The following is a 12730-nucleotide window of genomic DNA, read 5'->3' on the forward strand; positions in this document are numbered from 1 at the left end:
TTCTTCTTGCGCAGCACCACGGAACTATAAAAATCTATGTGGAACTCATTCCAAAAGCGTACGTCAATCCCCTCCTTCTTGTCCCATCTAAAAGGATCATGCCCCCTTTTTTCTTTGAGTGCCAAGGACATCTTGTAATAGTTCTTGCCCAACCTAGGAGTATATTTTATATAGCATGAAGGAGGATGAAGAGTTGGACAAAGAGAGTGTGTCCTTTGATAGATCGGGTGAGATGAACTTTGGATACCTTTGGAGAGAAAAGAGGACAACCTTCAAACTTTGATTCCAACACCACCACATGATTCCCCTTTGTGAATTGAGTCTTCCTTGATGATTTCATGGGTTTTTGGTGGTTGAATCTAAGTATCCTCATGTGATGTGCAGGTGCAAAGGTATCTCTCACAGGTTTGTTAGGTCATCTTGAGCACCTTTTTCAACATAAAGATTAATGTTTACGTGTCCCTCTTAATAGTGCGGCATTCCTATACTCAAATTCAAATCAAAAATAAATTTAGCCTTCAAGGTATGCCACATATTCATTCATTTCCTTTTTGAGGGGTCAACCACAAGTTCTCCATGTACATCATTCCTTTTAAACCTGCTTATGCACTTGAAAGTTCATTAGACACTTAAGCTCACGTCATTAATCCACCAAAACCCACTTAGGAGGCTAAGATACTCTTCATGATTGCAACAATAACAATAAATATTTGCAGCAACAGATAAGTTCATAAAAGGAACAACAATATACCTTTGTATTTGTTTCTAATCCAATCTTTGGAGCACATGAGAGCCTCCAGCATCTTGGAAGTGAGCCTGCTACGGTGCTCACTAAGCACTCTACCACCAGTGTGAAAAGCAGACTCTGAAGCAACAGTGTTAACAGGGATAGCATATATGTCTCTTGCAATCCTCCTCAAAGTAGGATATCTAGTCCCTGCCACCTTCCACTAATCCAAAACATTGAAGTTCTTTTTATGTCGGCTGACTAGTTTTTCATCCAAGTAGCGGTTTAGCTCAAACTTGAACCTCATGCTAGCTAGCCTTAGACTTGCAATATGTGCACCAATATCAGACAAGAAGTCATCACTGTCTGCCATTGAAGGTGTTGATGGTCCTCTGCTGCCCTCCACGTCCTCTACCACATGGTACTCACTTACCAATTCAGCCATCAAGTTCTTCACCTCCATGACCTTGTCCTGACACTCTCTACCACAGACTCCAAGCAAGTCCTCATAGAAAATCAGCAGAACAGTGGTCTTGCATCGAGGATCAAGAATAGTTGCAATGCCCATAAGTCCTTGGATATCAGTCCAATACTTGTCAAACTTGGCTATCATATTAACTGACATTGCTTCTACTAACGGAGTGCCCAAGTTAACCACTGCATGATTTCCTTTCTAATTTTAGCAATCTAGTGAAGTAGATGTTGGCAGTCACATAATCAGTTCCAGAAAAGAGTTTGGTGATGTCATAGAACAGTTTAAGCCTCCCCACAACTTCCTCAGCAAAGTTCCACTCTTGATCAGATGATAAAGATGTGTACTGCCTATCTACACGATTTGCTCTAATGAAAGCAGGCTTATAGGGCAAGACCGTGTTAAGCATGTTGAAAGTTGAATTCCACCTTGTTCTGCAGTCAAGTCCTATCTTTATAGTAGTATCCACTTTCACAAACTTGGCTATCTCCTTAAACTTCTCAATCCTTTTTGGAGTGGCTGTCCAATAAGCTACACTATCACGAATGTTCTCTATTGCATCTTTCAACTCTTCTAACCCATCTTTTACTATCAAGTTAAGAATATGGGCAGAACAACGCATTTGCGGCAAGGTTCCATCATTCAAAAGCTTATGCCTACCAATATTACTCACAAGGTAAGGGATTACCGCATCATTTATAGTGCAGTTGTCAAGAGTCACCACGGACACCTTCTCATCAAGATTCCAGTCAACCAATGATTCATATAGATGTTCCCCAATAACTTCAGTAGTATGAGGAGCAAGAACATAAATAAACTTGCATTTGAAAAATAGATGATATAAGTATCTAGACCTGAAACAACAATTAAATATGCAAAACCAACAAGTAGTAGGCTTCAGTCACAATAATTACCTCATGATGATGTTTCTAAGAGTCCAAGACTCATCTATGAAATGAGCAGTAATAGCCATGTAACCTCTCTTTTGATTGTTTGAGGTCCACAAGTCAGTTGTGATGGCCACCCTTGATTGAATCCCAGCCATATAATCAATTGCCTTTTTCTTCTCCACCTCATATTGCGCCATGATATCAGATCTGAAATAAAAGGAAAAAATTATAGAGAGCATTCAATTGTAGGAGATGCAATTAATAAGTTATATCTTATACCTTATTATGTTTCTTGTTTCAATCCTGAAAAGTGGCTGAAGTGCACCAACAAATCTTCAAAAACCAACATGGTCAACCATGCTCAAGGAATACTCATGCAACACTATCATTGAACTAAGTTCTCTTCTTGCAATCTCTTGATCAAACATGTAATTCTCCACCGAGACAACCCCTGCATCAATTCTACCAAATCTCAAAGAAGCTTGAGCCAAGGTTTTTCCATTCAGTTGTACCTTTCTCAAGGTGCAACCCCTCAAATGAGTGTGCAAGTGCTTGGTCCCAATGGTACTTGTTGCAGAAAGTTGCTTGGAGCAATACATGCACTTTGCGCAAACTTCTCAATTGAACTTCACTCTTTTGAACTCTTTCCAAATAGCCGAAGTGAGCTCTCTCTTAAAACCAACTTCAACATCATCTTCATCGTCTTTAACTTCAATGACATCAACATCATCTATCCCCATTGGCATTGACTCATTGTCAAATTCTAGCTGAGGAGATGGAGATCTTGTAACTGAGTCAGACTGTGCATGTGATGCCTGTGACAATGGGGATTGGCTGCCACTATCAGAAGATATTTTTTAAACCTATACAAACATGTCAAATCAATCAATCAGCATATCAAATAAGAATAAATCAAAAAAACTGAATGAAAATAAATCAACATACTAAATACATAGGCTATTTAGAAAAAAATCATAGATCATCTACACATCAACGACACTAATGTGGTAAATTAAGCAGATACTACCAGCAGAACAGAAACTACTAGTGATCATCTACACATCTAACACTAGACATATGCAAACTTGATCAACAATAACTAACATTTACAGACCACATATCTAACTTCTAAGCAATTAAAAGGCAAACTAACACAAATCAACTTTGCACAAAGGTTTCTGTTTTTCTTACCTAAGAGATTGCACGATGATGTGGGCAGTGGGAGTTGGTGACGTTGGAGACACTGGAGGGTAGTGGTTATTGGCCGCGACAGCCTTCGATTTCGCCGCCTGCACGCGAACGAGCTTCTTCGATTCGGAGGGGGTGATAATGACAGCAATTTGGGACGAAGACGCAGGTAGAGGAAGCGGAAGGGCAGAGCAGTAGCCGGTGGCGGGAAGTCTACTTTGTCGGCTTTCTTGTTCGTGGCCTCCAGCTCCGCGCGGCGGTCAGTGGCAGCGGCGTCCCTTCGGGACGGCGGGGGGTCAGTAGGTGCTACATGCTAGAAGCTAGCAGCAAACATGGTTAAGGACTAAGGAGAGGAGGAAGAATTTCACCAGCTATCTTCGTTGCAGCCGGAGATCAGCGCCATGCTACAAGCCTGCGAGCGGCGGCGAGACTGGGAGGTGGGCTGGCGGCGTGTCGCGACTAGTGAGAGGCGTGAGATTCGGGCGGGGTTGTGGGGGCTGGCGGCGTGTCGCGAGAGGGAGCTGAGCACCCGAGCGTGTTGCGCGGTCGCGGTGGCCGGGTCGCGCTCGTGCCTCGCGCCGTCGCGTGTCCGCTTGCGAGGTGCTCAGTGCCTCAGTCGCTCGTTCGATCCAGATGCGCCGCTGCTTCTGGATCGGTGGGGTTGGGGTGACTGAGTTAGGTTTAGGGTTTTGGAAACACGTCAGCTATTTATACGATACTAAATGGCCAGACTGTTGGAGGAACTTTAGAGTGGTATATGGGTTGGTGTGGGCTACAATTATATGTTGGACCGGGTTGAAAAAATCCATGGGTTTGCGGGCATGGGTACTTAGTCCCAGACCCATGGCCGCAAACCCGCTGGGTGTGACTTTTTATCTATTATTAGACCCATAGATTTAGAAATTGACCTACGCCCATGCCAGAAAAATCCACCCCTTACCATCCCTACTTGTGAGTTTTTACGGGTCGTGTCTAGCGGAGGGGGGAAAGATTAGGTTGCCTGCTATTTGGGTTGAGCTCATGTTATATTATGGATGGCCGGTCCATGTCACACGAGCGATCTTGAGGGCTGAGGCCTGTCAAAAACGAAAGCATTAAAAAAAAAAGGCGTGGTCGGCAGGATTCGAACCTGCGCGGGCAAAGCCCACATGATTTCTAGTCATGCCCGATAACCACTCCGGCACGACCACTTGGATGCCATTTTCTTTCAGTTAATGATTATGTATAAATATAACATTTCAGCAAAAGTACAAAACCTATTCGCTCTTCTTATCCACTCCCGATAGTCTGTCTAGTCGTCGCCACGCTGGACTCCTTCTGCTATCAGAAGCTCACGCGCGACCCCATCCCCTGCCTGTGGCACCACTCGAGCAGCAAGCGCACGCCAGGAACTCGTGATTTTGTTTTTGTCCCACTAGATCCCCACCACTTGCCCCACCTCTTCCTCCTGCCGATGGCCACTTGTTCCTGTGCGCGGGCGGGCAGGCGCCATGTCCCAATCAGCAGTTGCGCCCCGAGACTGAAAAATCAGAATCGCAACCGCTGTGCTCCTCAGCAGCAGCTGAGCCTCATCTCCTCTCCCCTCGGACGCGACCCTCCACCTCACCCCTCCCAACCAAAACGTCTCGAATCGAGCACCAGTGCGAGAGCACGAAGTTGAATAGATCTCCACTCTACAGGTAGCAGTAGCGCTGCACTGGCTCGGTCCGTTCCGTTGTCACCTGTCAGCAGGGGGGGCCTCGGCTCCATAACTCGTAAGCGATCGTGCCTCGGCAACACGACAACGGGGAGGGGGCCTAATCGCGTGACGATTGGGCATCCCTGGATAATTACGGTTGACGGACGGGAGGGTTGGCGGGCACGCATCGGGACGGCGACGCATGCCGTGTGCCGGCGTACCGCTGGCTCTGTACGAGAGCACGAGCGCATATTCCCATTCTCGGGTCTCTCGGCTGGAGTCCTACATGTACAAGGCGCACGTCTTTTCGGCGGCTTTGCGCAGTCAATGCACGGTATGGCGGCATGGCGCTCACGTACTGACGTACGTACCCCCTGGACGGCCGCCGGATCCCTGGCGCCCTGGCGGCGCCGGACGCTGCACGGCTGGTGCTCTGCGCCGCGGGTCATACCGGCGGCAGGGCACACCGGGCCGGGTGTCTGGGATCCATGCCGGCAGCCGGCCACCGCCCGGCCGGCCGGTTAAGGACTAGCATTAATTGAATCCGCACGGAGCGTCCTGTGATTCTGCTCGCGGGGTCGCGCGCTGGTCGTCCCGTGCCTGCCGTTCGTCGGTTGATCCGCTCAGGCGGCGCGCGGCCCGGCGACGGCGAGTCGAGCGACAGGCTGCGTGGTTCTTGCCTTGACCGGAGTCCACCAACGGCCTCTCTGGAAATACGAGACCTGTAGTAGCTTGCGTGACTGCTCCGGCAACCAACCAGCCGGCGCTCCTCCCTCGGACGGCCGTTCCGTTCAACTCGGGGTCTGGGAATAAGGGCACGTACAGCGGCGTCTTTTTCTCGTCTCTTCGCGAGGTCATTTTTCAGGAAGCCCCCCGTCGAGCCAAGCGACGCGCGCCCCGTCGCCTCGCGAGGCGACGGGCATCTCCCGTGCTCCGAGGTGGAACCGACGGCGGCGACTCCGTTGTACGGCCTCGTCCTCGAGAGTCGACGGCGCGCTCGGATCCCGCGCGGGAGGCGCGCAGTGGCAGGAGATTTGGGCGCGCGCGGGAGTTTTTCGCGCCCAATCCATCTTCCCCGTCATATCTCCCAGCTCCCCCAATCCGCCTCCATCTCCACCTCCGAACTCCATGGCGGCCGCAGCTAGGAAGAAGAAGGGGGCTACACCGTCAGCGTTGGATGCGGCGGCGGCGGCGGCCCCAACCCGTACCCTCGGTCGCGGTGGCTTCTCGGCGCCGACGGCTCTCTCTCTAGGTCGTGGCAGCAGCTCGGCGGCAGCAGGCACCCGCCCAACCACCGGTGGTGTCGACAGGGGCACGACGACGGCGCCATCCTCCATTGATGGATCCAGCGTTGGTGGCTTCCCCAGCATAGATGGATTTCAGTTCCCTCACTCACCGTCTGAAGCTTGGTTTGATACGGCCAGCAAAGATCCCTCTTCTCCTGGAACATGGTAATCACTCAAAACTTAGATGTGTGACTACAAGTTTGGTATGATTTATGCTAGCAACATGTGTAACAGAGTCGCCTGTGGTTTAGTTGTTTATAGCTGTCAAAATGGAGTGCTGTCAGTACTTCTGTTCATTTTTGGATTGTCACTGCAACTTACTGTTTGATTAGTCATTTAATTTTTATTTGCTAAATTAGTGCAAGAACAATTGAAATAGTGTATCCGAAGTGTTGCAAAGTTGACCATAATTCAAGATTAGTTTCAGGGAATTTAGGTTAGTTAGGTAACTGTAGTTCTCTAGCTAGAAGCCTGTTCGTGCTTTGTCAGGTCAATTGGAATCGACGAAAAGGAACTTTACTTGCAAGTCAACTATCACCTCTTATTGGACTGTTAGGGGCACATTGTTTTCAATTGTACAAGCACTACTTTATCTTTTGATTCATCAGCTGCTACATGACTTTGTTAATCTAACTAATATGATGGCCGAGGAGTAGTGGCCCTGCTAGATTTATGGTCAAACCTCTAGAGTTGAATGAAGAAAAATATAGTGAAAACAGGACCTGACAGCAAATTTGTTTTCCTGGTGGTAGTGCTCCAATTGATCAGCCTATTGTAGTTCCTAGAAACGCCGTCAGTCTCTAGCTGAATGTAACTAGTGCTGTTAGAAACTTCAAGTTTGAGAAGAGAATGCACAGTGATTGATTCGAGGAATCGAGGGCAATATGTGTGGTGGTCCTCGGTTGCTGTAATCATGATGGTGCTGCCAAGCTTTGTTTGTTGTGTTGGTCTCAGAAGAGGTTGTCTCTGGAGGCTTTGCCAGGGAGTGTAAAGCTGGTAGTTTTAGTTGAATGTTTCTGTTCTGTTCCACTTGTTTGTTCCAGTAACCTCACTGCATGTGTGAGTTTATATGTTTCTATTACCAGACCCTAGACACTGCTTTGTATCACTATCTTTACTTCAGTCTTTTTTTAACAAGATAAACTTCAGAGCTGGAGCAACTTTTGCTGGAGTTTCAGTAACAAACAGATTCTCTGTAAAATGGCCTGTCACTTTTATGGACTATAGTATTCAGACCTTGGAGCTTACTAGTCCATATGTCATATTGGAGTCATATGGAGTTATATTTGCAATGGGGGGAAGCACATATGTAGTTCTGTGAGGCATTACTATTTCAAAAGTACTGAATAATTTTGGGAACTAAATAAACAACTAATAAGTCTTTCTAACTAAAAACAATTGCATTGCATACTTACCATGTACTATGATTTATGGATTCTAGAACATAGAGAAAATCAATCCAAATTTAACAACAAAAAAGATATGAAATGTAAAAAATAAAAATAGTGAATATTAGATGTGTCTGCTATAAACAAAAAGGACAAGATAGAAGATACCTTGACTTTTTCCAAACCATTAGAAGCTTCAGTAAACATTTTGGGGTTAGAACTCAAAGTGTTACTGTTCAAATAGGACATGTAGTTCCTTGAGGCATCTTCAAGATTGCCTAATGCAAGGTAGCAACTGTATTTATACAGATAAAAAAAGGTAAACTTAATAGCCATTTAAGGAGGAAAGAAGATGATCATAGAAAATATATGCAATTGAAGTTGCAGAGTCAACAATCCCTGCCAAATCAACAGGTGCAATACAATATGATCAGATGTCTGCCATTTAATGTTAACTGGTGATTACCTGAAATGGTCTGCCTGATCAGATGTCGCTGCCATATAGTATGAATGATATGTTGTGAACTAGTAATCCTACCATAAGAATGGAGTGCCTTTGTTTAGTTACTACTGCACAATCCATTTTAGTTCATCTCTGTTCATTCATCATATGCCTAAATCATTTATGTTGGCAATGGGAGAACTCTGAGACCTGCAGCATTGACCCCTTCTATCTGAATTATCTAGCTAGTTTACTAATGACGAGCATCAGAAGTAACAGGAGATGTTTTCAAATCAGTTCCGTTCAGTTGATTATCAATTGCGTATTTGTGACCATGTCTATCAATTGAAGTACTACTGTATTCCTCCAGTGAACTATGTTATTGTTTGAACTGAAACATAGTGGTCATTGTTTGTTTCCTGCAGGGACAAAGATCCACATCCATCTGGTGGTTTCATGAACTACTTCAGAAATCAGCCACACAACTTTCATTTGGTTGGTCAACCTATTCACAACAGCCCTTTGAATAAACTGTCCACCAACAATGATGCAAGTTCACAGCCTGAAGTAGAAATACTTGACAATGACAATGTTAGGACTGAGAAGAGGATCCTATGGACAGAGGAAGAGGATCTTAGATTGATGAGCGCTTGGATAGAACATTCAACAGACTCTACCTGTGGAGCCGATAAGGGTGGTAACCAGTATTGGGGTGAGGTTGTTGAATCCTACAACAAGACTACCCCACCACTTCGAAAGAGAAATCTGAAGCAATGCAAGGATAGATGGCACAAGATTAATAGGTGGACAGACCTCTTTGAATGTGCTTATGTAAAGGCTCGTAGAGTATTTACAAGTGGATATTCCGATCAAATGTGGATTGATGCAGCCCACAAGTTCTATGTGGAGGACAACAAAGATGCAAAACTAGGACCCTTTGTTGGGATTGAGGTTTGGAAAATTTGTCGAGAAGTGTCAAAGTGGAAAACATACAATGAAGAGCTGAGGAATGCACGTAAAAGGAAATCATTTCACCTTGAAGAAGAAAGGGATCAGGGAAGTGATGAAAGTTTGGAAGAGATGCCAAATCGACCAATGGGTCAGAAGGCAGCTAAAAAGGCAGCTCTAGCAGCAAAAGGCAAGTCAAAAGGCTCCAGCAGCGATGATGGTAACTCAAAGGAATCTGCTATTGATCTAGATAAATTAGGTAGGTTTAGCAAAATTCAGGAGGAAACAAATGCAAACCGTATGAAGATATTGGAACTGCAACAGAAGCTATCATCTGAGAAGCTTGAGACCACAAAAGTTGCCCATCTTACTGCACAAGAGACCAAAGAGGGAAAGAAGCTTGAGAAAGAATCAAAGATGATGGAGGCTTATAACAGCCTCATCTTACAAGATACAAGTTCAATGTCTGATGTGGAAAAGGCGGAGCGAGTTGCTGCCATGAAGTGTCTTAGGAAGGCCCTTTTTCCTGAAAGTGACTGAACAGGTAACTTGAGCAATCTGAGTTGAATCTGAGCGCTATCTGAGTTGAATGAGAATGCTATTTGAATCTGAATGCTATATGAGTATGTTAACCATTATTCTTTATTAATTGTGACTGAACATTTATTCTTGAAAGTGACTGAACCATTTATTCTTTATTCTGATTTTATTTCCATTGGTATTGTTTGAAGGTACTGCAGGCGAGTGCCTATGCTAGAAGCCTAGAACAGAAGGGATGCAGAACCTGGGAAGAGTTTGAGCAACCTGTCATCTGAGTGCTATCTACTATTTACCTGAATTTTATGTACTAGTGAACATGCCATTTCAATTGAATGTTACCTGATTTAGATTAATGTTGTAAGAATCTTTGCTGAGAGGTCATGGCCTGATGGAACATTTGCTATGAGTGCACTAGAGTCATATGTCATCTCCTTTAGAGCACATGGACATGTATCTTTTTATTTTCTGTCAGAAAGGGTGAAGGTCTTCTAGCGCACATGGACATGTATCTGAGTGTGAATCTGAATCTAAATGTGAATGTGCTATCTAAATATGAATCGATGAGCTATCTGAATGTGAATGTGTAATCTGAATGTGAACATGTCATCCGAATGTGAATGTGCACCTATCTGAATGTGAATGTGTTATCTAAATGTGAACATGTCATTTGAATGTGAATATACACCGTACAGATGTTCACCGCATACTATAAAATGGCACCAGTCCACCACAGACCAGATCACCGCATACCAGTTCATTTTCCACTCTAGATAGTTCCTATGGAGCAAGTTGAGGTGCAACATGCCCAGGACTTTGATCCTGCAGAGGTGTTCACCGTAGAAGATATGCTAGCGGAGGATGAAATCTTAGAAGATATGATACAAGAGGAATTGAAGGCCTACATCGATGGAGAAGCATCAGCAGTATCTCGCCGTCGCCGACAAACTGGACCGCGCAGGTACATATCGAGGAATCGAGAAGCAGCTCATGATGATCTTGTCGCTAATTACTTCTCTGCAAATCCTATCTACACCGATGAGATGTTCCGTAGGAGATTTAGGATGAATAGGCCATTGTTCTTACGTATCGTGCATGCACTCAGTGATTGGTCTCCTTATTTCACCCAAAGATCCGATGCTACTGGTAGGAATGGACTTTCACCGCTTCAAAAGTGTACCGCGGCTATCAGGATGCTAGCTTATGGAAGCTCGGCTGATCAACTTGATGAGGTGTTAAAGATAGCTGCAAGCACTTGTTTGGAGATTTTGGGAAAATTTGCTGAAGGGGTGATTGAAACATTCGGTGAAGAATATCTCCGCCCTCCAAGAAGCGATGAACTGGAAAAAATATTAGTAGAAAATGAGGCTCGTGGTTTTCCAGGAATGTTGGGAAGCATCGATTGTATGCATTGGGCATGGAAGAATTGTCCGAAAGGTTGGGCAGGCATGTTCACACGTGGTGATAAAGGCGTTCCTACTATGATCCTTGAAGCGGTGGCAACTCGGGATCTTCGTATATGGCATGCTTTCTTTGGTACCGCCGGGTCTCAGAATGACATAAACGTTCTAAACAAGTCACCACTGTTCATTCAAACAATAAAAGGGGAAGCTCCTGCCGTACACTATAATGTAAATGGTACACAATATGACATGGGTTATTATCTTGCTGATAAAATATATCCAGAATGGGCAGTATTTGTGAAGACAGTGACGGCCCCTCAGTTGGCGGAAGACAAATTATTTTCATTGATGCAAGAAGGGGCGAGGAAAGATGTCGAGTGCGCATTTGGTGTGCTGCAATCACGCTTTGATATTGTTCGTCGACCAGCAAGGTTATGGAAGCAGGGGGACGTTATCAACATAATGCAAGCTTGTGTTATCCTTCACAATATGATAGTGGAAGATGAGAAGGATTCAATTAGAGAAGTCTTGGATTTGAATGAGAATCCAAGTGCGACGATAGTGCTCCCACCTGAAGTGCGTACAAGCGACAACCCTAATCCTACCTTCGCAGAGGTACTTCGTAGAAATTCCACTATCAAAGCTCGACCAACACATAGGAAACTCAAGAAGGATCTAATCGAGCACATATGGCAACGCTACGGAAACAAAGGAAATTAGATAAAAGACGTTGCATCTATATGAAATATAATTATTATATTGATGATTTTTAAAAATATTGTAATCATGTTGCTCTTATTTATCCTTGATATATTTTCTACCAAATAGCCACATAATGGTATACAAAAATTTATTTATAGTTGATCCTAGCTACATGCAAAGCATTAAACAGTATAGAGACGGACCCCCTGTCTGTGGATTGTATGATCTGTCTTTATACCTATCTGTATGATAGATTCGAGGCCCTTAGAGACGAACACCTATCTGTGGGTTGTACATGCCCTAATGTTGCGCAACTCGGCGCCGCCGTACTCCCCATACGAGTATGTTCTCGCCGGCTTAGGGAAAAAGAGAAGAATTAAGTACTCTCTGTTCACCGACACGTGGGTCCCGTACTCCCGTGTGCTCCGACAAGGTGCCAGGCATGTCGCCGCCGGCCGCGTGCCCATCGCCAGTGCGCGGCGCCGTTTCACGGCCACACGAATACGGAGCGCACGGTTTTCATTTCCTTTTCGAAATACACTTGGCGCATGATTTCTCCGTATCATGATTTTCCATGCCATGCCATGCAGGACGGCAACATGATGCCCGGGAGACAGCAACCTGGCGAGGAGAGACTATTCTATGAGCCCTCCTGAACTGTGTACTCCTGTTCAGAACTTAAGATGAGATGGATAGGATGGAAGGAACAAAAAGAAGCGCGCAAGGGAACAAACAAAACAACGCCAACCGAAAATCTTAAAATCCCTTCCCCGGGACGTCACCGTCGCCGGTATTAAAAATTCGGCATCGTTCAAATCAAATCGTAGCACCTGACCTCCAAAAATCATCTGTGACCCTCAAGCAACTCCACAACAAATAATAATGTCGCCGCTGCCGTCCCATCTCGTCACCCATCCGGATTTAATTTGTGTTTTTTTTGTTCTTTTTCGGGCGAATCACACGCCGCCCCAGGCAAGATTAGCAGGGGTCGCTGTCGGGCGGGCCCCACCCGCAGGCCCCGAATCGACGCCCCCACGACCTTCCCCTCGATCGGCGATCATCGCCACCC

At 45.3% G+C, this 12730-nt stretch overlaps 1 protein-coding gene and 1 non-coding gene across 2 annotated transcripts; one reads left to right on the plus strand and one right to left on the minus strand.

The window, feature by feature from the left end:
- Positions 1-4385: 4385 nt before the first annotated feature.
- On the minus strand, positions 4386-4467 carry TRNAS-AGA. Its single transcript has one exon. It is a non-coding gene; the product is annotated as a tRNA-Ser (tRNA).
- Positions 4468-5918: 1451 nt separating this feature from the next.
- LOC101760706 (glutathione S-transferase T3-like) lies at positions 5919-9874 on the plus strand. Its single transcript, XM_004967076.2, has 3 exons — positions 5919-6406; positions 8497-9563; positions 9751-9874. Exons 1-2 carry the CDS (start codon positions 6084-6086, stop codon positions 9557-9559), a joined length of 1386 nt encoding a protein of 461 aa, XP_004967133.1. The 5' UTR covers positions 5919-6083; the 3' UTR covers positions 9560-9563; positions 9751-9874.
- The last annotated feature ends 2856 nt before the right edge of the window (positions 9875-12730 follow it).

Source organism: Setaria italica, chromosome IV (assembly GCF_000263155.2).
Source record: "Setaria italica strain Yugu1 chromosome IV, Setaria_italica_v2.0, whole genome shotgun sequence".
Classification (NCBI taxonomy): Eukaryota; Viridiplantae; Streptophyta; class Magnoliopsida; order Poales; family Poaceae; genus Setaria; species Setaria italica.

Bases quoted from the DNA above. Each gene is read 5' to 3' on its own strand.
- LOC101760706 (XM_004967076.2), top strand. From the start codon at position 6,084: ATGGCGGCCGCAGCTAGGAAGAAGAAGGGGGCTACACCGTCAGCGTTG. The intron at 6,407-8,496 runs GTAATCACTCAA...TGTTTCCTGCAG, and splicing joins CCCTCTTCTCCTGGAACATG to GGACAAAGATCCACATCCAT.